Consider the following 27,119-nt stretch of genomic DNA (forward strand, 5'->3'; position numbering starts at 1 on the left):
CCGGCCTCGGTGGTGCTGCTCCGGCTCACCTGTGTGTTTTCTTCCAGGATGGCTCGTTTTGGGGAGGCGGTGGCCGGCAGGCTGGGCTCTGGAGATGGGGGCTCCGACCAAAACAGGAGCCGGCAAGGACCTCCTGCCCCTCCTGGAGGGACCCCGGGAGGCTTCAAGCAAACCAAAGCGCAGAGAGCCCGGACTATGGCTCTGTACAACCCTATCCCCGTCCGACAGAACTGCTTCACCGTCAACAGATCGCTCTTCCTCTTTGGGGAAGAGAACATAGTAAGGAAATACGCCAAGAAGCTCATCGACTGGCCATATCCTTTCTGCGCCCCCTGCAAGCCCCCCCCTTGCTCCCTGGATTTGCCTTGGTGGCCGCCCAGGACACGTGCATGTGGCACTAGCTGGCAGGTAAGCACCTGCCTTCTGCTCTTCTTCAGCATGTGGAGAGGGGTGCCCCGTTCCCAGGTCCCCAAGGGATGTTCTCCTCGCCCTGTTGCTGCTTCCCCTCCTGTGCTCTGCTTGGTGCCTGGTGGGGGGGCTGAGTCCCTTCTTCCTGGGGGGAGCCCCCCAGACCCTCCTTAGGCTTGGATTTGGATGCCCCCTGTGCTGGCCAGGAGGGGGGCACTGATCCTGGTTCAACCCTGCATGCTTTAGGGTGATCTGTTGGTGTGTGTGGCTGGGGCAGGGTTATGGCCTTTCCTCTATGTCTCGATGTCTGGCTGTAGTTTTGCCACCCCACCCCACCTAGAGCTGCCCATCCTGTTGAGGGTGGACCTCTGGGAGCTCACAAATCCCCAGTCCCTGCTGAGCGGTGGCTTTGTCTCCTCCTGTGCTTGCCTGCATGTGCCCCCTTTTGTGGCTCATCACATCTGGCAGGGGCACAGCCATCCTCACCCTGCAGCCCCTGGTCCCCCCACGGTGGCTCTGGGAACCGGTTGCCCCCTCCCTGCAGCAGAGGAGGAAAATGCTGAAAACCTCTGGCTGTGCCCCACGGCCCATTGGGGAGCTGGCGCAGGGGACTGAGGTTTATCCCAGGGACCCTACTCCTAGAGCTGGGTGGGGGATGCAGATCCCCCCGCTCCTTCCCCTCCTCCTCCATCCTTTCATTCACCCCCATCCTCTTCTCTCCCCTCCCACCCTCCCTGCGGATGCCCCCAGGCTCCCTGGCCAGTGCCCAGCACCTCAGCATGCAGCTCCCCATCAGCCTGGCTTCAGCACCCTGCCTCCTGAGACCCCTCCTGGGCTTTGTCCTCACCGAGGACCTGGACCTGAAAACTTCAGTATGGGCATGCTTTGGCTTTAGGATCCTCCCTGTGCCGTGTTCTGCAGTGGTGATTACATGCAGCTCTTGCCGCTGCTGCTTTCTCTCCCTGCAACTTGTTGGTTAACTTGCCGGCTCCTCTGGCGGGCGCAGGAGAGCTTGTCCATGTGCCAAGCAGCAATGCCTTGGTCTGGTGCAACAGGTACCTCGAGGAAACCCTCCAGCGAGGCCCAGGGATGCAGGACAGGTCACCCACCCTGCTCAGCATCGTTGGGAAAATAGTCCCCTTGCAGCTCCAACGCGTCAGGTGGAGACTCCACCAGGCAGGAGCTGTAGAGCCACAAAGCCCCCAGGGTTGGGGAGGTGACCTGGGGGTGAAGGGACAGCTCGAGGGGGCTGTGCTCCCCATGGTATCCCTAAATCTGCCTCTGCTGGGTGGGTGGCTGCAGGAGCATCGGTGCGGTAGCAAGGATGGGAAGGCGGCAGCTCAGCTCAGAGCCCTGCAGGGCAGCGGCCAGGCCAGCCTGCCTGCTTTTCCAGGATACGCCAAATCATTCACGTGCTTTTCCAGTGTGGTGTGGGGTGGCCCTCACCCCTTTGGCTTTCATTTAAAGCAAGAAGGAGCTGGGGTGCTGCTGCTGGCCCAGCGCTCCCGGCGTGGGCTGGGGTCCCGTGCTGGTGCGGCGCGGTGTGATGTCTCATCTCCAGGCAGCCGCTGTTTCCTAGAGACTGGAGTTTCACCGCTGGCGCGGTTAAAAACTCCCCAACGTTATTTTTTCTTGGAATTTGCAATGGATGAGGGAGATGGGCTTTTTTTTTTTTTTAATATTTTTTTTTTTCCAGAAGTAAGTGACGTATGTGAGTGCTGGGAACGGGCGTGCTCCAGGTGCAGGAGCTGAGCATCCCTGGCCATAGCCTGCCTAGCTGCCATTTCTTTCCAGGAAACTCATCCACCCCAGAGCTTCTCGGCTCTGGTTGAGCTCTTGAGGGCTTGGGGGTGGACAAAGTGTTTTGGTGATGAGTTTGGTGACGTTAGCCAGGCAGGTTGTTTCCATCCTTGTAGTTGTAGCCTGGCACACGCAGCCGCTGCCTTTCGGTAGGGCCAGGGAAAACCTGTGAGCATCTCAGCTGCCTGGCCTGGAGCCCCATGGCATCTCTCCTGGGCGAGGGTGGTTTGGAGAGGTGAACATTGAATTTTTGGCCATAATCAGTGAGGGCTGCTGGCCTCGGGAGGGAGATGGTCTGGTTCCTGGAGCTGCAGGTCGGAGTGCGCATGGCACCAAGGGAAGCCAAGGGGGCTGGGGTGGAGTGCAGGGAGGAGTGGAGGCTCTTCTTCATCCAGCTCCAGTTGACTAGGTAATAGGGCTAAAAATAACTGGTGATTCAGGCCTGTATATCTGCTGGGTAACTGTATAATTATAACCAGCAGCCTCTGCAGTTTGGCTTCCCAGTGTAAATAGGGATGATGCATGGAGGGGAAGGAGGAGAAATATGAGCAACTGGGATTGGGATGCGGCTTTGTGGAAAGACGAGTCCTTGCTGGAAAGCCCAGTGCTTTACCTTTGCTGCAGCTGCTCTTTTTACTGGTCCTGCTCAAAATGTGAGGCAGCTGCTGGTTCGGCTGTAGGAACATCTACTCCTCTTCTCCTTCGGAAACAAAGCCTTGTCCTGCCTGTTCTCCTTCTGCTGATGGCCAGGCCTTTAGCCCTGATTTCATTTGTTTGGCTGCCTGGAAAGCTGCAATTCAGTTAGCACATGAGATGGGCTGCAACTCATCTATATCTGCTCAGTTCTTCGTCCGCTTAATCACATTTGACCTGGATAAGATCCCTCTCCCGCTCCAGAAAGGCCAGATGACATTGTGTAGCTCTGGCTATGTCCCCAAGGATAGCCTCTGGCTATAGGTGCACAGCGGCCACTGTACCTGTCCTCCTGGTTTGGGAGGGGAGAGGGATGTCCATCAGCCCTCTGGGGAACTTTCTGTTCCCTGCAGTAAGGGCTTTCTCTTATCTCAGCCTTTTTGAGGACCAGATCTGGTGTTGGGCTGGCCAAGAGCAGCCAGGGTGTCTGCAAAGCCCTGGTACAGGTTGGTCCCTGGTCCAACACACACAGGGATTTTGCTCCATGGGATACACACCCATGTGTGCTTACATTTTGCTCGTGATCAGTCCCTTTTACCCGGACACCTCTAATGCTATGTGGGTGCTGCCCCTTGGGGACCCTGGTAGTGTTATGCCACATCTAAGCAAGCATCTTCTCCACCTTCGCTTTTGCCCAACCAAGTTTTTGGCAGGTCTTGCCTCCTTGCAGGAAGAGCTGCACCATGGCGTGCCGTCCTTGAGCACCTCCCTCCTTCCACTACCCAAGAACATCTCTTTTTTTCCCTTTCTCTTTTTTTTCTTTTTTTTTTTTCTTCTTTTTTTTTTTTTTTTTTTTTTTCAGCTCTATTTCTAGTAGCAACCTGGGCTATTCTGTGAACGGAGGAGATTTTTTTTTTTTCCTCCAAGGCTGTTTTCCGTGCCCTTCATTCATCAGATTTTAAAAAATGGTTTTTTTGGGGAGGGGCGAGTAGGTGTAATGGCAGGTCCATCTTTTTTGACAGCCGGAGAGAGCGAGGCTGCCTGTCAGATGGTGAATTTAAACAGAGGCAGCTGTTGTCATGGTGACGCCAAGTTGCATCCTGTTGCTGTGGCAACCCAAAGTTAAAAAACTGATGTTAAGGCAGGAAAATCACATGATGTGGTTCTTTTTTGTTAAAAAAAAAAATAAAAAAAAGGAGAGAGGGATTTGATTCCCAGTTTTTAAGCGCAGGGTGAGGTGGGGGAGAAGGAGATGCTTCTCCACGGAGCTGTTTGCACGTGGCAGGCAGGCACCCCGTGTCCCTACGGGAGTGACAGCAGCGTGGGCAGCTCAGCCCCGACCCCCTCCTTGGATGATGCTGCCTTCGGTTAAGCCCCTGGCAGAGACCAGGCTGCCACGTTTTGGAGCCAAAAGCGGCAATGCCTATGGCTGCGGGTAGCAAGAGGAGCATCCCCCGGTTGAGGCAGGTCCGTGTCGTGAGGTCCAGGGCAGGCTGAGCACCTGGGTGCTTCCCCTGGAGCTGTGCAGAGATACGAGGACGGCTCCAAGCCCATGCTCGCTCTCCTGAGCCTGTTTTGCTGCTGTTTGGAGCTGGCTCACATCCAAAGGTTGGCATTTGGGGTTCTCTTGGCACCTTGTCCCTCCGGACATCCATTTCTGTCAACCCCAACAAAGCACGGGTGGGCTTGGGAGCTCTGGGTGGTGGAGCACAGGGATGGGGGCAGCTATGAGGGGCTGTGGCTCTACAGCTGTTTGAGAGCCCACCTTCCTATGTGGGAAGATCCCACATAGGGGACAAGCCAGGGAGGTGCTGTAGGGCTGGGGAACCCCAGAGTTGAAGTAGGACTTTGCTCTGTTCAGTCTTCGCTCCATTTGGCATTTTGGGTTTCTCTTGGAAAGCAGCCTTGGAGAGGAGGTGCTCGCTCTCCTGCTGGGGTGTGGAGCCAAGAGGAGGAGGGTTGGAGCATCCTAGGGACTGGATGTTGAGATGTGTCTTTGTTCCTGTCCTGCTTTGGGTGGAAGGGGTGTGAGAAGGTCTGTGTGGAGGCAGGCAGCAATGGTGGAGTTGGGACCAGCGAGACGAAGTCGACAGATGTAGGAGCTGAAACTCCCTCTCACTGACACCTGGCAAGCAGGGAAAGTCCCTCAGGGCAGTAGGTCCTGAGGGAAAAGCCTGGGGAGTGGTGGGAAATGGAGAGTTAAGTTTCCAGGAGATGTTGGGGCTGGGCTGTGTGATACAGACAGAGAAAGGGGTTAAATCGTTGCTGGTCTTCTCGTTGGCTCTCTGAGGTAGGCTTCCCCTCTGAGTCAGGCTTCCTCAAGAGCCCTTTTGGAGATGCCCAAGTGGCCTCACTCCTCTGGCTCTTCTATTCCTTCCCCACTTGCCTGCCCAGTGGCAGGGAGGAGGCATGATCACCAAAGTGGAAAGATGGAGGGGGGCTCCCCACAGCTCCTCACCCTTGTCCACATCCAGGGAAGGATTTGGCTTTCACACAGCCTCTCGGGGAGGTTGCATCTATGTGCCATCAGTACCATAAATCCATCTTCAGGGCTTAGAGCTGGACACACTCCCTGCCGTAGCAATATAGATGTTCTGGGTGGGTTGGTTTTGGCTCCTGGCTGGGGAGGGAGTGAGGTGAAGAGGAGAGTCAGAGCTGGACACTGGTGGAATCATCAGTGGCTGGACATCTCCCTGGTGCTCCCTGCCTCCTTCTGCCAGACCTGCCAAGGTGCCTCAGCTCCAGGCATGGGGTTAGCCTGCAGTGAATGCTCTGGGTGGGCTGGGGTCTGGAGGGGACATCTGCATGGCCTGGGGGCACCTTCCCCACCTCAAATGCACCGGGACAGAAGCGTGGAGCTGCAGGTGTGGCGTGCTCTGGGATCGGCCGAGTTGCTAAGGAAACAAGTCAACGGTGCAGGGGAGAGAGCATTGGGTAAAGGAGATAAATCAATAAGAAAACCTATTTTTATCAGCTCCCTAATGATCCTCCAGGAGAAGCCAGACGAAGGAGGAGGAGAAGACTGGAGGGAGATGGGCTTTCATTACTGGGCTTGGAGGGAGGCAAGTGCTACTCTGCGTTTTGGGTAGCTGGAAGGTTGTGTAATTAGACATCTAATGAGAGAGGAAACAAAGGAGTGACAGAGCATGTCCAGTGGGCTCCAGCCTTGAGCTGGGAGGGTGCTTGCTTGGAAGAAGTCAAACGTGTGGATAAAATTTCCCCCCATTCAGCCAGATGTTGGGGAGGGTTTTCTTACCCTTGGCCTCTCAAAACCTGGCACAGCTGGAGCCAGAGGGGCTTGTTTCCATGTGCTTTGGTGCCTTGGAGCTCTCACCCAGCTCCAGATGTGAGAACCCAGGCTTGAGACCTAAGAAAAGTGGGCCGGTGGGGTTTGGAGTGTCACCTCATGCTTAGGTCACCGCTTAGGGTGGTGATTGCCCTATTTCTCTTAGACTTAATATCTGCTGACCCACACGGCGTGTGCTTGCCGGAGGTGTAGCAGGGATGCAGTCCCGTGCTGGGGCTGTGACAGATGTGCACTGTCCTTAGACAGCTGAGCCAGATGTTGGAGCCAGCAAGGAAATACGGGGGCAAACCGGGGCCATTAGAGGATGTCTTGAACCCCCCCAGCCACTGCTGGGGCAGGGCTCCCCACGCCTCTAGCTTTGGGAAAATTTGGGAATTTTCCTACCTGGGTGTTTCCCCCCCTGGGAATAGAATCATAGAATCATAGAATTGCCCAGGCCGGAAGGGACCTCCAAAGGTCATCTAGTCCGACCCCCCCACAGTCAGCAGGGACACCCCCAACTAGACCAGGTTGCCCAGGGCCTCATCCAGCCTCTCCTTGAATATCTCCAGGGATGGGGCCTCAACCACCTCCCTGGGCAACCAGTTCCAGTGCTCCACCACCCTCACAGTGAAGAACCCTCTCCTAATCTCCAGTCTAAATCTGTTCCCCTCCAGCTTGAAGCCATTGCCCCTCGTCCTGTCACTGCAGGCCTTTCTAAACAGGTAGCAGAGGGAGGAGGCAGTGCTGAACGCATGGTGGGGAGGATGCTGGGCAGGGTTAGCCGTGCTGGGGCGGACAGAAGGAAGGACTCGCCGCGCTGTTCCCACACTTCTCATCTAGGCAAATGTGCCTAGTGCCTGGGGAGCTGGCTGCGCCGCCCCGCTAACGCACTCTTTTTCTTGTCAGCCTGTGCTAATTGCTCCCAGACTTTCAGGAAAATGAAACCAAAAGACCCCAAATAGGCCGATGGCTCCGGGCCAAGCGTCGCAGCCTGGGTTTTAGCTCAAGTGTGTATCGCCAGAGGTGGGAAGCAGAGAAAGTGTGTGGCTTTTGCAGGAGCCGTTCAAGGAAATCCTCACTTGTATGAAGCCTCAGATGAAAACTTTTGGGGTCTGGCTCCCCCCACAAGCGTGGGGAGCTGCTCGTGATTCGTGCCCAGCTGGCATTGAGGTCTGAGCCCACAGCAGTGAGCTCTGCAGTGGTCTCTCTTGGTTTCCCTTTAAGTTAGCAACCATTAATTTCACTGAGTGGCCTTTTAAATGCCTTGGCTGAATCTTCCTTGGCTCTTCTCCCTGCAGGGCTAAATCCATCCCGGCTCCTGCAGGCTCTCCTTGGCTGCCCCTCCTGGCCAGCTCGCTGGGGACCTGCTCTGATGCCCAATCCCGCTCCCACCTTGCTGCTGGTGTTAATTCATGGTTTCCACTTACCCATGCTCATGGCCAGCGCGAGGATGTCTTCTCTTGCCCATGGGCTCGGGGCCACTGGTTTAAAGCATCATGCTCTTGCCAATGGCTTTGTCGGCCAAAAGCAGAGGCTGCGAAAGAGAAAATCATCCCTTTTCCCAGGGCTGATGGGGTGGGTGTTTGGCACCTTCTGCCCTGAGTGGTGCAAACCTGAAACCGCTGGGTCTGGAGAAGCCCAGTGTGGTAGGGAAGAGCCCAGCCAGAGTGCTAGTCCCTGTGCTGGCTTGGGACAGCAGGAGCATGATGACTTCTTTATGGGCAAGTCCATCTCAGGTGGGGTTACATCCCCTTTCCGTAGACACAAGCCTTGGGAAGGTGGCAGTTCCTTCCCGGGGTGGCCGCTGAGGCTGGTGGTGACAGTAATATAGCTGTGGGTTTTTGGCATGGAGGGAGAGGAGAAGGGGGTGTGCTGCTGCGTGCTGATGAGTCTCACCTCATTTTGTTATTGAGGACAATAAGGCTTTTATTGCAATGATGTGGTAAAGATGGATGGGAAGTCGGAAAGATGGGGCCGTCCTGTCGTTTGGAAGTGCTTTGTTTTCAGGGCTTGGCGGTGGGCCAGGCGGGAGGAGGGAACTCTGCACCCCCACCTCGCTCCTGGCAGACCCTGTGAAGCAAAAGGCAGGAGGGAACTGAGTTTGGGGTGCTTTCCTGGGCATCAGCCTGCCCTTTCCTCTGCCTCCTTCCCCCACTCAGGTCCTCAGATGCCAGCATCTGCCACCACTTGTCCTGGTGTGGGGTTGCTTCCTTCTCCATCCTTCTCCAGAAGGATGTGTAAGCCCTACACACAGCTATGGGATTTCAGATACTTGTAAGGGTTCAACCAGATTCTGTTGATAAGGTGCTGCTACCCCTCAGGGCCTCACTGAAGCGTGGCTGAGCTGGGATGACTCCATAGGGGGTTTCAACCCTGCCTGAACCGGAGCTCAGACCCAGGCACCATCAGTGTCTCGAGCTGGAAATGCTCAGCCTGGTGTTCTGCTGCTCCCAGCACTGCTTGGGCTCATCTTGCCACCCGTGGGGTTGCTTGGCAAGGGACCCTGGGTTCCCAGGGCACATCCACCTTGCCAAGGCAGGGCACAGGGTGGGCTAATCCAGGTTGGAATCCCAGGACCTACCAGGGGTGTCCCGTCCTCCTTGGGCCACACAGGTGGTCCCTTCCATCACGGGGTTGCTTTAGGACTGGGGCTGCTGGTAGCCTCTGATACCCTCCACTCTAAGCTCCATCTCCTGCTGCTTTGTGATGGAAGAGAGAAGGCAAGCAGCTGGGCCACAGTGTGCAGAGACATGCCACCAGGATGCCATGCTGGAGAGGAGCCTCCCTAACACTGCTGGGGACCATGCCAAGCACTTTTCCAGATGAAGCCCAACCTAGTCAGAGCCTGGTTGTCCATTTTCATACTCGTGTCTGTCTTCTAGGCTTCCACCATAAGCAGTATCGCTCTCCTAAGTGAATTTACAGCTGAGCAAAGGCCCATGGTTTAATGTCCCATTGCCTTGGGAAGGAGTTGATGATGCTCAGCAGATCTCTAGTGAGGAAGGTCCTGGGGGCTCTCAGTTCTTGTCACTCCTCTCATTTGTAACAGTACTAGGTAGGCTTCACCCTCCTGCCTGGGGGCAGCGGGAGGTGCAAACTGGGCTCTGTGTGTGCATTTTCCTGTGGCAAAAGCAGCGGTGGTGGTCAATGAGCTGGTGGAACAAGAGGTGGGCAGGGGCGGGCTGGCAGGGTGGGGGACATCATCCACTTCTTCTCTGCTCCTTAACTCCCCTCCACTCCCTTCGAGTACATGATCCTGGCAACCATCATTGCCAACTGCATCGTGCTCGCCCTCGAGCAGCACCTCCCTGAGGACGACAAGACGCCCATGTCACGGAGATTAGTAAGTACCCCGCATCCATCGCTCTCCACCCTTTGTCGGGGGTTCCGCCGGGGAGCCACTCCATCCCACCAGCCAATTTCTGCTGGTTTTAGGGGGTAGGGTAAGAGATTTCCTCTGGGATGAGTCCCTCCTGCCTTCCTGGGGTTGCTGTCACATACTCCTCCTCCCTGGAAAGGGTTAAGGAAGGTTTAAGTCCCTTAAAAAGTGGGGTAGGGAAGGGGGACTGGGCAACTTGAGTGGGTTGTAGCCCCCACTTCTTGTTTCCAAGGTTAATGCTGGCTGAGGAATGGTGGGGAAAGTTCCCAAAGGGGAGGACAGGACTGAGGAAGGTGGGATGGGATGTCAGTTGGGTCAATGTGAAATGGCTGGTGCTGTGTTTTTTCCATCTCCATCCTCCCCCTCTGACCATATCACTGATTCCCCTTTGGCAGGAGAAGACGGAGCCCTACTTCATCGGGATTTTCTGCTTTGAGGCTGGGATTAAGATTGTGGCTCTGGGATTTGTTTTCCACAAGGGTTCGTACCTGCGCAATGGCCGGGATTTTCTGCTTTGAGGCTGGGATTAAGATTGTGGCTCTGGGATTTGTTTTCCACAAGGGTTCGTACCTGCGCAATGGCTGGAACGTCATGGACTTCATTGTGGTCCTCAGCGGGTGAGTCAGACTGTGTGGAGCCATTGATGGGGCTGGGCAACTGGGCATGGAGGCTTGTCCCAGTGGGGACATAAGCTCTGGGACATGGGGCAAGGCCCTGGTTTGCTGTTGTTGGTGGTGTTTTGTCATCCTGAGGGAGTGGAGGATGGCTCCCTGCACTGGAAGCTCCTGTGTTGGCTTTGCTAGGGGCTGATGATGGTGGGACAAGGTTCCCCATCGGGTGAGGAGAGCTGGCTCTGAAGGCATCATGTCTAGCTTTTCTCAGCTGGTGGCATGGCATCTGTCACGCATCTGGGCATGGGGTGAGGTGAGGACAAAGCAGGAGCATGGTCTGATAAGCAAAGCATCTGGACATGGTCTGGGAGAGGTTTTGGTCAAACCCTACATGGGGAGGGAGAAAATCTCTTCTCCTCTTGCCCTCCCAAGCACTTTCCAGCCTTGGTCTGGTGCTGGGGGTTTAGGAATGAGATCCGGGTGGGGCCTTGTTCCCAGGTGATGCTCACTCAGCATCCCAGTGCGTAGCAGTGATGCTGGGGGTGCTAGTGCACAGAGCTTCACAGGTCCTGGTTGTGTCACTGATGGTGTCACCTGCTGGGGACGTGGCCCAGATTTGGGTCCTGCTTGCTGCGTGATGGGCTGTGCTGGTGATATAGAAATGAACAGGGATATTTGGGCTAGTCCTAGCCAATGGTGGCAGTTGGCTTGAGCAGAAGCTTCCTATGGTGACCCCCTGGCCCCTTGCTGTGTGGAGGGCAGGTGGGTGCCTGCAGCCACCAAGGAGTCCTGGGGAAGGGGTGCCTGGATTACGGTCATTAGTTTTTGCGTGCCAACGGAAACGCCATGTTCAGAGGAGCTGGTTTGATGTGTACAAACAGATGGTGTCTGTGGATCTCTAAGCACTTTATGAGCTCTGCTGGGTGGAGAACAGCTGCAGGTCTGGCTGGGAAACTGAGGCACGGAAGCCAGGCAAGATACCTAGAACCTCTCCTGAACTGCTTGCTGCATAGTCCTGTCTCTTGAATTACAGGGTGGTGGCACCACGTGGGAGTTGACACACATTTGAGTGTTTGGAGGAGGAAGGGGGATGCTGAGCGTGGTGCTGCCGGGGGTGTGGTGGTGGGTGCTGCTTGTCCATGGTGGAGAGGTGCAGGTTGGGACTGTGCTTCAGAGAAGGCTTGAGAACATGATCGAGAACGTTTTGACTCCCTTGGTCCAGTGTGCCGGGGGTGTGGTGGTGGGTGCTGCTTGTCCATGGTGGAGAGGTGCAGGTTGGGACTGTGCTTCAGAGAAGGCTTGAGAACATGATCGAGAACGTTTTGACTCCCTTGGTCCAGTGTGGCCCCACTGGGGAGTGGGGCCATCTCTGCCTGTGAAGGCAGGGTGTCTCAATGTGCTGGTGGTGGGGTGATGCTTCTTGGTGGATAGCAAGTGGGCAGTGCAGCCATTGCACAGGATGCTCCTGGCTCTTCTGCATCTGCAAAGCGACTCTCAGGGGAGGACTCTGGGCTTGCTGCTGCAGGGAGAGCAGCTGGGCACAGCTTCTGGGCTGGGCAAAGGTAGTCACATCTCTGGGGACAAGGTGGGACACGCGTCACCCCTGGTTGCAGCAAGAGGGGATGTCTTACTGCATGTGCAGAGAGCGGGCGGGTGGCTGGGAAATGCCCGTTGGCCATCTCCTGGCTTGGACATCCTTTGGGGCCAGGGCCAAGGGGAAGCTCTGGGCTGGGAGGGGGAATTCGCCGCGGACCTCTCCTTGCCCTCCCCGCGGCTCCGGGGGAGCCGACTGTAACCGAGTCGGTGCTGAGTCAGCGCTCGGCAATTACTCACTCGCAAAAGCCTCGCCAGCTCCTTTCAGTGCCGCGCCGCGCCGGGCCCCGTGCCAGGGAATCAATTGTCCATGAAGGGCTGTAAGTGCCGTGCCGGCCGCCCTGCCGGGAGGTGCCCGGGTCCCCCCGACACCACCGGTTACAGGGCACAGCCCTCCAGGGTCTGCTTCACTGCCGTCACCCCCCCTTGCACCCTAGTGTTTGCTCCAGCCTGATGAGACCCTCTTCAAGAAACGCCTGGGTACCCACCAGCTTTGCCCCAGCACCCGGGCTTGCCGGGCTTTTGGGGTGAATGGCCAATGGCATTCTGGCTTGTATCAAAAATAGTGTGACCAGCAGAAGTAGGGAGGTGATTGTGCCCCTGTACTCAGCACTGGTGAGGCCACACCTCGAGTATTGTGTCCAGTTTTGGGCCCCTCAATACAAGAGAGATATCGAGGTGCTGGAGCGAGTGCAGAGGAGGGCGACGAAGCTGGTGAGGGGGGTGGAAAACAAATCGTATGAGGAGCAGCTGAGGGAGTTGGGACTGTTTAGTATGAGGAAGAGGAGGCTGACGGGAGACCTCATCACTCTCTACAACTTCGTGAAAGGACACTGTAGAGAGGTTGGTGCTGGTCTCTTCTCACAGGTAATTAGTGACAGAACGAGAGGGAATGGCTTCAAGCTCCAGCCGGGTAGGTTTAGATTGAACATTAGGAAAGAATTTTTCACCGAAAGAGTGATAGGGCATTGGAACAGGCTGCCCAGGGAGGTGGTGGAGTCACCATCCCTGGCTGTGTTTAAGGGCCGTTTAGATACAGTGCTAAGGGACATGGTGTAGGGGAGGACTTTGTAGAGTAGGATAGATGGTTGGACTCGATGATCCCAAAGGTCTCTTCCAACCTAGACGATTCTATGATTCTATTCTATGAATTCTATTGTATGATGGGTGGAGGAGGCAACCTGCAGTTCTTCTTTCTGGAGCAGTTTTGGGTATGATCACTGGAAAAACAGCCAGACCAGGTCATGGGCTCCTCTGTGCTGTTCAGGCTCTTGCGGTGCTGACAAAGCTGCTGTTCTTCAGCAACACCATGGTTGTGCCTCCCTTGCAAGAAACTCTAGCCTGTTTGATCTGCTGAATTATTGGCAAATTCCGTCAGCAAATAATCCTTGGCTGGCAAATGACTCACAAACAGCTTGCGGGAGAGGGTTTGCACTTGGCGGTTCATGCTGTGTTGGTTGCGTGAGGCGGGTGGTGAAGTCTGCACGGAGGATGTGTGCGGGTGACTGTCAGGTCCAGGGTTATCTTTGTGGGCTAAAACTTTGCGCTTGATTAATATGTGAGTGTCTGGATGGAGACTGTTGAGCTTGGGAGAATTGATGGTCACGGGGATCTCATCACGACTTAGAGGCAGTGGCTCTGGTGGAGGGGACGCTGTGAGCATCAGAGTTGTAGGGTAGTGCTCGCCTTGGGCTGTGCTGACCAGGTTGGGATGCTGATGCATCCCATGAGGGTGGACCAGAGAGGATATCCACATGAGCAGAACTCACCCCAGGATCCATCCCTAATGGACCTAGAGGGACCAGGCATCATACTCATTGTTCTTTGTCTCTCTGAGGGTGACACAAAGTCCTTTCTGGACTTTGTTTTTTGCCATGTGTCCACTAGGTGAGGTGGCATCATGGTGTTTGGGGTTCCACGAGCTGCAGGATTTCCTGGGCACACTTTCCCCGGTGTAAATTAGCCTAATGAGGGGCTGCTACCGTGAGTGGTCTCCTGGGACCCTGTGGAGGAATGGATGGCACCGACTTGGGTTCAACTGGTGTTTGCTTCTTATGTCAATAAATCCCGATTTTTTTCATCTCGGTGGAAATCAACGCCCACGTAAAACTCCCTGATGCTAAAGCTTCCACTGGGGAACTAATAGTCACATTTGTAAACCTGCTCTGTTTATAACCTGTGGTTTCCAAATCATCATCATTGCTGCCTGAAAAAAAAAAAACAGCCTGTTCTCCCCCAGCTAAAAATATTTTTCTCCAAAAACGTGTGTGAAATACCTTCGTGAGTTCTGAGGCAGAGCTGGGGAGGGGAAAGTCTGTGTTTCTCCTGGGGTTTGGGGGTCCTCACCTTGCCCATGCACGAACCAGAGCTGGCTGGGTGCAAGCTGGACTTGTGACTTGCTCGACACTGCGTATCCTGGACCAAAACAGGGAAAACTGGTCAGAAGGGGCAGCGGGACCTTGGTGACCTCTTATCTGGTGGTCTCAAGGGGGAGAGGTTGAAGGAACTTCAGCCATCAGCAACTGGAGCATCAGCTCTGTGTTCCCCGGGTGCTGTTAGCATCGTGAAAAGAGAACGAGGACCCTACAGCAGCCCGCCTTGTCCAACGTTGTATTTGAAGGAGCTCATGGAAAAAGAAGGGTTAAACTCCCTCTGAAAATATCCAGGTGGGTGTGTGCTTCACACACTCCAGAGCCTGAGCATCATCATAGCACTGTGCTGGCTTTTTTTATAGCAGTTGCAGTGGTAATACAATAACACGTTATGTGAGAGGTGAAGGGGCGGGGAAACACTTCTAACAACGGGGGGAAAAAAATCCAAATGGAAATGAAAAGGCCCTTGTGAAGCTGCGCTGCTCAGGAGCCGGGGAAGCAGCCGCTATAAAGCCAGGGGAAATACGCTGGGGTCACTGAAAGGGAAGAGCTGGCGTCAGGGTTTTTTTGGAGGTTTTAATAGCAGCCGCTACACCTGGATGCCTTTTGTGAAGCCCTTGGGCGCTGTGGTTTTCATTAAGGGGTTTTGTGGGGTGGAGCGTGGCCAAGGGAAGGCAGGAATGAAGGATGGCCGGGGGTGCCTGCCATGCCTTCTGCAAACCCGGAGCCAACCGGAGGGACACCACCCCGTGCCTGGTTCTCCAAGCCCAGGTGGCCTGAAAACCCAAGTCCTCTCCCTCCAAAGGCCAGCGGTGATCACAAGCCTGTTCCTCTGACCTCCTGGTGAAATCCTCCGCACTCTCGTGCCCTGTTTTTTCAGCTGTGGCTGGGGTGAAGCAGGAGAGAGTGGTTCCTAGGAGGCTGCTTTCCTCTTCTGCAGGGTCACGACATGAGCATGGGGACGAGGAGGGCAGGCTGTTGCACGGTGTGGCACTGCCTAGATTTTGGGATGACTGTCCTGGAAAGTGCCCACTGCCCTATTTGTAATTCCCCTGGTATCCCCCATGGCAGACATGAGGGTGCTTTGCTCTCTACAACTAGAGAGCAGTTCCTAGGAGGCTGCTTTCCTCTTCTGCAGGGTTACAACATGAGCATGGGGACGAGGAGGGCAGGCTGTTGCACGGTGTGGCACTGCCTAGATTTTGGGATGACTGTCCTGGAAAGTGCCCACTGCCCTATTTGTAATTCCCCTGGTATCCCCCATGGCAGACATGAGGGTGCTTTGCTCTCTACAACTACCTGAAAGGAGGGGGTAGAGAGATGGGGGCCGGTCTCTTTTCTCAAGTCACAGGCGACAGGACAAGAGGAAATGGCCTCAAGTTGCGCCAGGGGAGGTTCAGGCTGGATATTAGGAAAAATTTTTTCACTGAAAGGGTCATCAGCCATTGGAATGGGCTGCCCAGGGAGGTGGTTGAGGCACCATCCCTGGAGGTGTTCAAAAGACAGGTTGATGTAGTGCTGGGAGGTATGGTTTAGTGATGATGCTCCTTGTTTGTTGTGTGGGTGTCTATTTTTGTCAGTGAGGTTGACGGTTGGACAAGATGATCTTTAAGGTCCCTTCCAACCTAGAAGATTCTGTGATTATGTGATTCTGTGATTTAGTGAACTTCACACAACGCAAGTTCCGTGTGTCTTAGGTGGTCTTTTTTGGTCTCGGAGGTCCAGAGATGGAGAGGGGTGAGACCTTCAATGGGCGCCAGCAGAAGCTCTGTGCAGGAATATTCATAGGCTCCATCTCCTTGTGGTTTGGGATGCCAGCACCCAGCAGCGTGCCTGGCACCCCGTGCACGTTTGAGAGCACACACATGTGCATGTGCACACCCAGGCTGGGAACGGGCTCTTGCCACAGCTCTGACACCTGCAATTCCCTAACCAAGTGAGCATGGCGCATCTCCAGGCAAGGAAGTTTTGGGGGAGTGGATACAAGGCTTGGAGAACAAGCATTAAATCAGAGTCCAAGTGCAACATCCCGACAGGATTATTCTGCTGGAGTCTTGTACCGTTGCAAGCAGTAATAGGGTAAACCTGTAAAGAAACAGCCCCAAATCCAAAAGTGGAGCAATGCTTTGATCACACCAGACAAGACCTTTTTTTTTTTTACCCGTCCTTTCTTTTCATGAATGGTGCCGGTCTCCAACCTGATGTCTGCCCCATCTCCCACCCCCTTCCCAGCTCTTTCCTTCCAGGACAATTAGTAAAGTGTTTGGTCTTTCGTTTGGATGAATAATTAATTCCCCAGCTTTGTGAATGATTCATGTGCCATATGCCACGGTGATGGGACGTGCCTGACATGGGCACCTCACACAAAGGGCAGCAATGTTCCCCCAGCCTGGCAAGGGGGTGGGATAGGTGAGGGAAAAGGCTCTGGGGTACAGGTGGTGGCAGGACATGGGGTGACCCCTGAACAGGGAGACCCACGGCTCTGGCTTTGGGGGAGACAGGCACCCCACCTTCTCTGGGTGCAGGATCCAGCCCTGGGGCTGCTCACACGCTTTGCCCCATCCTTCCCAGCTCCTCTTCCCGGGTGGCTGGTTTCCTGCAGCCGCTGCACCATGGAGTGAGTCAGTCCCTCCCACGTGGCTGCTCGTCCCGGGGGGGCATCAGCATTGCATCCCCTCCCAGACACCCCTCGTGATCCTCAGGGGCTCCTTCCACAGCCCCGACAACCTTGCAGAGCTCCCAGATCCAGGGTGAAGCCCTCATCCTCCTCGGGGTAAAGCCTTGGGCCAAGCCACAAAGTCCTTATGTGCCATTTCTTTGTGCTGCCGTGGACACATAGGTTCAGGCTGGATATTAGGAAAAATTTTTTCACTGAAAGGGTTCTCAGCCATTGGAATGGGCTGCCCAGGGAGGTGGTTGAGGCACCATCCCTGGAGGTGTTCAAAAGACGGGTTGATGTAGTGCTGGGAGATATGGTTTAGTGATGATGCTCCTTGTTTGTTGTGTGGGTGTCTATTTTTGTCAGTTAGGTTGACGGTTGGACAAGATGATCTTTAAGGTCCCTTCCAACCTAGAAGATTCTGTGATTCTGTGACCTCACTCCAGGAGAGGGGTTGTGGGGTAAAAGCCTGGCGTGAGGGAAGGGGAGAGGGGTTATTTTTTACCACATCCTCACATGGGGAGGTGGCATCACCTTGGCTTGGATAAATATTTCTGAGACCTTGGACCTCTCCTTTGGTGTGAGTTCAGACACTCCTTGCTATGGTACTTGGCCGCCTGTTCTGGGTTTCTCTTTTTGGGGCCACCACTCCAGCCTCCTGGCAATGACTTTAGGTTTCCATCAGGTCCCATTTGTGGAAGCAGTTTCACCAACATCTTCTTGCCCTGCTAAATCCTGCCTCCATCGAGTGACAGTGCAGGGGCTGGAGGCAGGAAGGAGGCATGGGGTTTGGCCAGCTCGTGGAGTGCAGAGGGGATGCTCCTTCTATGCACAAAATCCTGGGGTCCTCTCCAGGAAGAGGTGACCTTGGGCCATCATTTCATTTCCCCCAGATTGAAGGCTAGTGAAGGCAGATTTTTGTGTTCACCCTCATCACACCTTGCAGGGAGTCGGTGGTGCCCAGTTCAGGGCTCTCAAAGCTGCCAGGAGAGACAGGATCAGCAGCTTTGCAGTTTTGCAATCCACTTGTGTCACGGCCCCAAAACCTAGAAAGAGAAAACAAAGATGATGGAGGCTCTAAGGTTGCTCTGAACTGTGCCAAGGGCAGGACTTGGACCTGGTCCCTCGGCACCCCCAAAGAAGGACCACTGCACTCTGCTGGGACATCCTCAGCGTGGGCGACCTGATCCTGCTGACCCTCGAGTGGGGTTTGGGCCCAAGAGCCTAGAGTCCATCCTGCTACTCCTGATGCTGTCTGCAGAGAGAGGAGTGGTTGATTCACCTGCAGAAAAGGGCAAGAATGGGGTAAATTCATCAGTAACTTACTTTCCGTGAGCCGTTTGACCAGTGTATTAATTATGAAGTAGTCTCCCTCGTAGAGTCAGGTGGCAGTGCAAGCCTTCAGGGACCTTTCCACTTAATTATAAATATTAATTTGCGTGTCAGCCAGCCAGCCAGAACCCTCTCTGCCCCAGATTTTGAGCTGAGATTAGTCTGTCTGAGACGATCCCTCCCTCCACCCAGTACACCCCGGAGCTGCCCTTTGCTAGGATGGCTCGTCTGCGTGTGCTGCTGCAGTGGTCCATGATGGAAATGGTCGAGGGATGCTCAGTTTGGGGTTGGGGGGGATGAATCGAGAGTGACTGTTGGGGTGCTCAGACTTTACTTGGGGTCCTCGGTGTGAAGCCCTTAGCAGCTTGCCCCGAGCTGTGCGTGCTGTCCCCAAGAGTTGAGGCTTCAGGGTTGTTGGTGCCACTCATGGTGGGACGATGGGGATGGGATGTGATGCACAGGGGATGCTGTAGTGTGTGATAGCACCCCAATTTGGGTGTGTCAGGGTCTGGGTCTGGCTGTGTGTGTCAGGGTCATTGAGCATCGCTCATGCTTTATTCCAAGTCCCAAAGAGCAGAGTGTCATTTTAAATGGGATTATTCTCTTTTTTTCTCTTTTTTTTTTTTTTTTTTGTGCCCCCCTCCCCTGGGGAAAGCAATCCATAGGTGCAGGTCTTCAGCTGGAAGCGAGGGCGTGCGCTTTGCTCAGCTGCTGGGAGCTGGAGCGGCGCCCGAGGGCTGAGCATCTCTCCGCCGGCCCCAGAGCCTGCAGGTGCTGCTTGGCCCAGCAGGAGCTCACCCTCCGCTCCACAGCCTGTAAAAATAAATAAAATAAAATAATCATCCCCGTTGCAAACACAAAGCATTGGATTTTTTTTTTTTTTTTTTTTTCTCAGAAAGCATGTTTTTGTCTGCCGGTGATTGCTCACTATTCAATTATACTTTGGGGATTAGCATATATTTCCCATCCTGCCTCCTCTCTCATTTGCATTCTTCCAATAGCTCCTCTCTGCTCTTTTCTCCACCTGAAGTCTCTTCCCCCTTTCCTGTGAAGAAGTAAAACTAACCCCTTTGCCTGGGTGACCTATAAAAACGCCTTCACTTTTTTTTTTTTTTCCCTTCTTCTTTTTTTCTCCGGTACATATGATGAAAAGCATGAGCTCATTGGGATTTTTATAGCCCAATCTGGCAGCTTTTTCAAATAACTTGGATGGTGAGATGTAATTTTAGTTTGGGTCCTTGCCTAAAAATAAAGAATAATTATTAGCACATCAGACGTGGATATTGTAAATGTTCAAAAAGGGTTTAAATTGTTCTACAGATAACGGAGCTGCCACCCTGTGTCAGCACAAAGGTCTGTCGTAGCCCGAGTCCCATCTCTGTGCTGTCCCTCCTGAGGAGCTGTAAGAAACCCCAACATGTATCAGGAAATAAATCAGAAATGGATCATGCTGGGTGATATGGGTGGCTCTCTGAAGATTAGAGAAAAAAAAAGAAAAAAAGGCATGTTTAGAGGGTTAATAAGCAATTAACAGGTGAGATGCTGAAGTCCAAAGCAGGAGGGTGTGTTTTAAGCATTGAATTTATTATTAGCAGTAACGTGGTGGTGGTGTCTGTGCGTACTAGTGAAGCCTGGCTGTCAGGGAGAGGTGATGTCTGTTATTTAGAGCCGCTGAAAGGCTTGGGAAGGGCAGACAGAAGCCATCCTTGCATGCCTGGAAGCTTGCTTGGCTTTATTCATCCACCTCAATTGGTCTAAAGGTGGTCTAGGGGGGCTCAGACCCTCCTCAGAGACTCTGGTTATGCCTTGGTGCTCTGCGGTGGATGAGTTTCCCAGGAGCAGCTCCAACAGTGGGTGCTCCCAGAGCATCCACCCTTGCTGGGAGCCACAGCTGTGCCTGCTAAAGGATGCCCAGGCACCTATTTTGTAGCTCTGGGTCATCTTTTTGTTGTCGGTCAAGAGACATGTCTCCAGAGCAACCACCTCGCTCTGGTGATCTGTCCAAACCTCCTCCCAAAAGAGCTCGTGATGTCCCTTGTCCCCCAGCGAGGACAAGGAGCATGTCACCTTGCCACAGAGGAGTCCCATTCTTAGCAGCTAATTTAGAGCGCAGGGAAGTAGTGCCCTGGAATCGCCTGAACCTTGCCTGAAGGCTCGGCGGGACGGCTCCCGAGCCCTTCAAACAAATCTGGGTTAGCGGAGGACTTTGCAGCCAGGGTGCTCTGCTCCCCTCCGCCGCAATGGGCAACCAGTGATGGTCCTGCCCTGGGGGAGGAGATGTGTGGTGGGGCTGGGAGCACTGGTGGCTCCACCTCCATCACTCCGCCCGGTTGTGTAGGACCACTCTTCGTACCGCTCCGTGGTGGTAGGACAGAGCTGTCGATCCCGGTCTGCTGTCAGAAGCCTTCCAGCTGACCTTGCAGAAGGGCTGGAGCCCGCGTCCAACCTGGGAACATCCCTGGTCTCCTGGAGATGCTCAGCCTTGGCTGGAGTCAGCACAGGGGCTTCAAGTGCCTTTCCCCCGTCCCTTTGGGAGGCTGGTTGGACACCAGGCACTGGGACGTGAGGAGCAAAAGCTGAAGGAGGGTCTCGGGGTCTCCAAAGCAGCGTTGGGTGCAGCATGTCCTCTGCGCTGGTATTTTGGGAAGCACTGGGTTTGCTCTCGCTGGCAGGTTGCATGAAAGAGATGAAAGTCCCCGTGCTATTCTCTCTCCCACGTGCTGCTGATGAGTGGCCGTGCTTTATCATACTTACTGATTTTGATCTCATAACCAATTTAACGAGGCAGCTCTCCCCAGCCTCTGGGTGCTCCTGACTTACTTAAACCCCTTTTCTGCTCTCCTGACAGCCCCGTGGTTAGTGGGGGCTGGTCACGGGCTGGGACACAGGGACCATGCTGAAGGGGGACGGGGTGAAAGGGAAGGTGCCACCAACGCTACAAGAGGCCCACATCTATTGGGCATGAGCAGCCTGATATGGGGATTTGTGGGTGATGCTGGAGTGATGCATCCCAACTGGTGCTGGAGCCAGGCTTTGCAGCTGACCACTTGTGCTGGGGCAGGGAGGAGGAGGAGGCTAGGAAAAAGAGTTGAAACAACCTGGTTTGCTGATGTGAGAGCATTTCTGAGGCTGGGGTATCCTAGGAAACCCAGCCGCCTTTCTGGAGGGGCAGGTTTGGTACCTGCCGTACCTCGGGGAGAGGGGGAGAGAAAGAGTGCTAATTGCTCAGCGCGCCAGAGAGCTGTTCTGGCCTGTAATTAGATGAATTAGTGGAACAATGACCCAATTTCCCTCGGTTTTTTGGATTGCTGCAAACAACCCTGAGGTTTGCTGCCTCCTTCTGTCCCGCTCTCCTCCCCATCCCCTCCTCTCCCGTCCCCTGCGCTTCTACTGCAGCTCCCCCTCTTCCTCCTCGCCCAGCACCTGGGGGCTGAGCCTGGATGGGAGAGGAGTCCACAAGCTCTGGCACTGCTGTCTGTGCTCCTGTGGCTCTGCTGGCATCCCCGAGCTGCAGCATCTCATTCCCCCCGAGTATTTCCACTACCGGACTTGGTGTGCACCAGCTCCCTTCTGCCCCAGTTTGTTTTCCAGAGAAGGGCTTGAAAAAAAATCTTTGTGTTTTAAAAGAAAATCTCTGGAGTCCTTCCTGTGCCTGCTGGTTGCCTTCCAAGGTCATCAAACTTTCATTACTGTAGATTTTTGAATGCATGTAAGGTTCTCAGCTCCTTCTCAGCAATCCCAGAGGTAGGACTCTAAGGAAGCTCCATGTGTGGAAAAAGCCAGAGCAGCTGATGGCTGTAGGTGCTGCCAGAGAAGCACGGGTGACCATCAGGGGAACAACCCCCATCTCTGGGGCACCATCTCTGGTCCATGTGCCACCACCCTGGAAGGGAGGTTAAACCCATGCAGCCGTGATGAGCACAGTGTTGGCAGTGTTGAGACCCCAGAGTGTGTTTTCACGGCATGGGTGATGGCCAGCACTGTGGCATGGGGCTGTCCCCAGCCACCCTGGCATGTGGGGGGCATTCATGTGGGGCTGCCAGGGCTGGGTGGCTTTGGCTGACCATAGTGGCCTGTGAGCTTTGGTGCCAGAATCAAATGGGGCTCACTGGCATGTGGGCTTTAGGAGGCATTGAATCTCTGTACCTACCTAGGGACACGGTCGTCCTCGTGGCTTCCCTTAGCCTGGAGTGAGAACGTGGCTTTTGGGCTGAGGGCTTTGCCTGGGCTAACTCTGCTTTCTCCCTGTCTGCCCACAGCATCCTTGCCACCGCTGGGACACACTTCAACACTCATGTGGACCTGCGGACGCTGCGGGCCGTGCGCGTGCTCAGACCTCTGAAGCTTGTCTCGGGCATTCCCAGTAAGTTGGATGCTCCTCTCAGGGTGTCCATGTCTATCCCCGAGGTCCTTCACAGTAGAGAGGGGTTCCTCGTGCCACCTCAGAGATGTGGGGTGCAATCAGGGAAGGAGGGGGACAAACCTTTCCACGGAGCAGGGATCTCACGTGCCATTTTCCCAGCCAGCCCTTGGGCAGCCTGTAGGGGAGGGGACTCCTGGATGGCAGTGTTTGGTGTCCCTGGGTGGCATTTTCCCCCACCCAGCCTATTCTGTGCTGGTAGAAGGCTGAGCTCAGCGGCTCACCAGGACCCACCAGCGGCTCTGCTTCCCTGGCCAGAAGGCAGTGGGTGGATCCTTTCAGGACTGAGGTTTATTCAGGGGAGTTTTCTTTTTTTTTGTTGTTTCTTTTTTGCAAGATTTCATCTGCTGGCACGGGGATAAATAAAGAAACTAGGCTGCTGCCAGCACCGGTCCTCCCATCCTTCCTGCCCTGGGCACCAGCTGGGTGGTGTGCTGGGTCCATGCCTTGGGGGCAGCAAAGGGGACAGAGCTGCACAGACCATGTCCCACCATGTCCAGGTGGGACAAGGACAGACAGGACATCAGAGGGGGGGCCAGATCCAGAAACCAGTCCTCCCGGAGTCTTGCTCTGCAGCTTGTCCCACCCTATTCTACCTGGGATGGTGCTTTCCTCTGTGATCCTCAGCTGCCCAAAGGGATGGTCCAGGCTGTGCTGGCCTCTTGCATCTGTCTGATGACCATCTGTCCTCTTTGTTCACTGTCCTCCTCTTGCCAGAGGTGGGATGGACGTGCCCCAGGCAGGGGAGTTGCATCGCTGTGCCTGAGCTGTGCTCTTTCTCTCCCCTCCCAGGTCTGCAGATCGTGCTGAAATCCATCATGAAGGCCATGGTGCCTCTCCTCCAGATTGGCTTGCTGCTCTTTTTTGCTATCCTCATGTTTGCCATCATCGGCCTGGAGTTCTACAGTGGGAAGCTGCACCGAGCCTGCTACACAAACAATTCAGGTGGGGAGAAGGGCTCTGCACCCCCTTTGCATCCCGCGGGTGGAAAACAGCTAGGACCAGCACATGTTGCTGTCGTGGGAAGCCCAGGGTTGAGAAGAACAGGCTGGGGAGAGCCTGTTTACAAAGGCCTGCAGTGACAGGACGAGGGGCAATGGCTTCAAGCTGGAGGGGAACAGATTTAGACTGGAGACATTCAGGCTCTTTGCCTCACCAGTCCCCTGCCTCTCTCTTACCTCTGCCTCCTTTGGCTCTCTGCTCTCAGGTGAACTAGAGGAGCTGGACCCCCCTCATCCCTGCGGGGTGCAGGGTTGCCCCCCGGGCTACGAATGCCGGGAGTGGATCGGTCCCAACGACGGGATCACGCAGTTCGACAACATCCTCTTTGCTGTGTTGACCGTCTTCCAGTGCATCACCATGGAAGGGTGGACCACAGTCCTGTACAACGTGAGTAGCCCTGCTCTGGGGTCTCTTTGGGCAGCTGGGAATGGGGGTGGGGAGTCAGAGCCAGTATTTTTGTGTGCTGGAAACCAATAAGATCCTGAGTTTCCTTTGTGATGGGGATGGGGTCACTCCTTCCCGTTTGGGCAGGAGATGGGGGATAGAGAGGTGTGTGGTATGTGTCTCTGGGCAAAGGGAGCTCTAAGGACTTGTCCCCCATCTCTGGGCTGGCTGTGCAACTCGTTGCAGAGAGTAAAGCCTTGTGGGCATAGACTGCAGCAAACCTCCTGCTTGAGGGCTGTCCCTGGGGAGACATCCTTCCTTCCCTCCTCTTCCTCTTGCACTCCCCAGGGCAGCTCTGTAAGAGTGGACACAGTTTCTGGGCACTTTGCAGAGAGTAAAGCCTTGTGGGCATAGACTGCAGCAAACCTCCTGCTTGAGGGCTGTCCCTGGGGAGGCATCCTTCCTTCCCTCCTCTTCCTCTTGCACTCCCCAGGGCAGCTCTGTAAGAGTGGACACGGTTTCTGGTCACTGTGCATCTGCTCTCCCTGTGGACCAGGTGGCGGATGTGCCTGCAGCCCTGTGGTGGCCTTGAGAAGCCTCAGAGCTGGGCTCAGACCCTCTCCCTGGGTCAGGGGCAGCATTTCGGTGTCCGACAGGGAGCTGAGATCTTTGGTATTTGTGCTGCAAATATCTGTTGGTGCTGATGAAGGAGGGAATGACTGGGCTGGGTTCCTGTGGTTTGAGGCTGCTTGAATTTGCCGGTGCCCGAGCCTTTGAGGTGCCCAGGGGGCAACTTGGGGGCAAAGCTGGAAGCAGGAGAAAAGCTACAGGCGATCAAAAAGTGCAATATATTTGTGGGCGGTTGGCCATATACATAAATTGTAGTTTATGGGCTAGAAACAACCATGCCAGTTCTGTTCCCAGCCTAATTTCAGCATCAATTTTGGCGTCATTGCACCGGGAATGTTTTTATATCCTGGTTCCCATAGTGCCTGGAGAGTGGCAGAGTGGCATCGCTCTGCGGGAGGCAAATTGGATGGCTTGCGGTGGGGAAACACGCTCTGAGAGTTACTTGGTTGTGAGCAGAAACGCTGGTTTTTAACCCCAGGCGAGGGCACTGTGCTGCCAGCCTTGGGGTCCCTCTCCTGCTTGGTCCATGCCAGGGTCCTTCTGGGAGTGCAGGCTGGTGTACGGTGGAAGATGGACCATGAAACCCAGACTAGGGTAGAAAGGGGAGAGTTCATATCAAGGGTTTAACCATGCCATGAGGATTTGGCTTTCCTTACAATCATAGAATCATTCAGGTTGGAAAAGACCCTTGGGATCATCGAGTCCAACCATCAACCATGCTCTACAAAGTTGTCCCCTAAACCATATCCCCCAACACCACATCTAACCGACTCTTCAACTCATTCAGGGATGGTGACTCAACCACCTCCCTGGACAGCCTATTCCAGTGTCTGACCACTCTGATGTCTAGTCTAAACCTACCCTGTTGTATCTTGAAGCCATTCCCTCTTGTTCTAAAGGAGATGGCGCTGTCAAGATCTCCCTGCTTCGGTGAGGGATTTAGGCAGGATTGAACCACCTGGGAGTTCAAACTGAAAAAAAAGAACATTTCTTGGATGATTCTGGTGTATCAATGGGATTAGAGATTTAACTACAACGCTTGTTGGCCAGGCATAATTGAGTATAGTGGGAAAGGTGATTTTTTCCTGCCTGGTGGTGTGGTTCCCCTGCTTTGAACAGGGCTGGGCAACTCCTGCCTGCTCACTCTGCTATGCCACAGCCCGTGCGTGCCCAGCACTGCCCACGCCTGGCACCAGCAAACTGCCCTGAACCTTCTCTCTTGTATTAATGACTGGCTGTCTCCAAAAGCCAGAGGCTGACTCCATCAGTGCTCTCCATGTCCTCTCCTCTCCGTCCTTTGGCATCTGCAGCAAGCAGCAGCCCATGCTGGTGGTCCAGTTGTGGTGTGCAAAGAGCTGGTGAGCTACATAGATGGCCAATTTATGGTCTGATCAACCTTGAAGGTTTGTACCAGGAGTTCCTAAAAGATTCTGTTTTCTTGCCATTTAGGGTGTCCTTACTGGGAAGGCTGGAGCTGATCCATTTGCTATCTGGGATGTGCTGATCCACCATCTAGACCTTACTGGGAGGGAAAAGATGGGAGATGCTGTTGGGAGCACTGATAACCATGCTCTGCAGGGCCTGCTCTGTAGGATCCCCTGTTTACCAGCATAGCCACTAAATTAGGAGCTCTCTGGGTCACCTGGGGAACCACAGCCCTGGTATCTGAATACTCTTCCCAGCACCAGTGGCAATGCCAGGCAGAGGTGCTCAGTCACTGTGTCCCTGATGGCTGGGACCGTAAGGTGCCTCCCATTCCTGCTCCTTTGCAAAGAACCGGCTATTATTTACCTATAATGGAAAGGATTAGGGACCTGATTTGGCTTTTAATTGAATGAGGGTTGAGGCCTTGGTATGGTAAAATGCTGCTGATTCACTCTGGGAGGCGGCGAGGGACGGCCACTGTTCCCAGCACTGCCAGGCTGCACCTCCCGCCCTCCCCGGGGACAGGGGCTGTCTCACAGGGTGCCTTGAGGTTGCAAAAGATATGGACGCTCAGCCTGGAGGCAGAAAAATGGGCTTCTGCTTTTTTAATATATTTTTTTAAATAGAAAAACAGGGGTATGTATGAGGGATGCGGTCTTCAGGGGTTGGGCAGGGGTCAAAAGCCACTGGGATGCTCTGCCATCACCTTCCATCATTCGGAGCAGCAAAACAGAGCAGGCTCCCACTACAAACCAGCATGGACCTTGCCCAGCACGTGCCTCAGGTTTGGGTAGATTGGTGGGGGGCTCTCTGCTTTCCCACCAGAGCACAGTGGTGGGAGGCTGCGTCCTTGCAGGTTGACGCCGCAGCCTTGCAGAGGAGGTGGAGATGGCGAGAAAACCGCTTGAGCCGTACCTCGAGAAAATTGCTTACTCTAGAATTCCCCCGTGTAACCGTATCGTGATTCTTAAGATCCATTTTGCCACAATTTTACTGGGTCTAGGAGCGCGCTCCTGGAATTTGTAGGTAGCTTCACGAGAAGCTAATTGGCCCTGTGGTACTTTCCACGTGTGGCATTTCATGGATGTGCTCGCCTTTTGCCTTGTTTTTATCAGCCTTGCCTGCGTGCCGTGCTGTCTTGGTAGGCAGAAATCACAGCAGAGGTTAAAAAAAAAAAAAAAA

The 27,119-nt window shown here is 54.5% G+C and overlaps 1 protein-coding gene across 2 annotated transcripts in view; it reads left to right on the top strand.

The window, feature by feature from the left end:
- The window catches only part of CACNA1E (calcium channel, voltage-dependent, R type, alpha 1E subunit), a 189,671-nt gene that overhangs the window by 57,908 nt on the left and 104,644 nt on the right, over positions 1–27,119 (top strand). For both annotated transcript variants that reach the window (XM_014943403.1, XM_014943404.1), the window contains exons 3-9: positions 48–314; positions 9,368–9,473; positions 9,905–9,946; positions 10,029–10,126; positions 22,336–22,439; positions 23,289–23,441; positions 23,704–23,885. In XM_014943403.1, coding sequence (XP_014798889.1) covers positions 48–314; positions 9,368–9,473; positions 9,905–9,946; positions 10,029–10,126; positions 22,336–22,439; positions 23,289–23,441; positions 23,704–23,885 — 952 coding nt within the window. The remainder of the gene's footprint in view (positions 1–47; positions 315–9,367; positions 9,474–9,904; positions 9,947–10,028; positions 10,127–22,335; positions 22,440–23,288; positions 23,442–23,703; positions 23,886–27,119) is intronic.

This window comes from Calidris pugnax, unplaced genomic scaffold (assembly GCF_001431845.1).
Source record: "Calidris pugnax isolate Ruff unplaced genomic scaffold, ASM143184v1 scaffold63, whole genome shotgun sequence".
In the NCBI taxonomy this organism is placed as follows: Eukaryota; Metazoa; Chordata; class Aves; order Charadriiformes; family Scolopacidae; genus Calidris; species Calidris pugnax.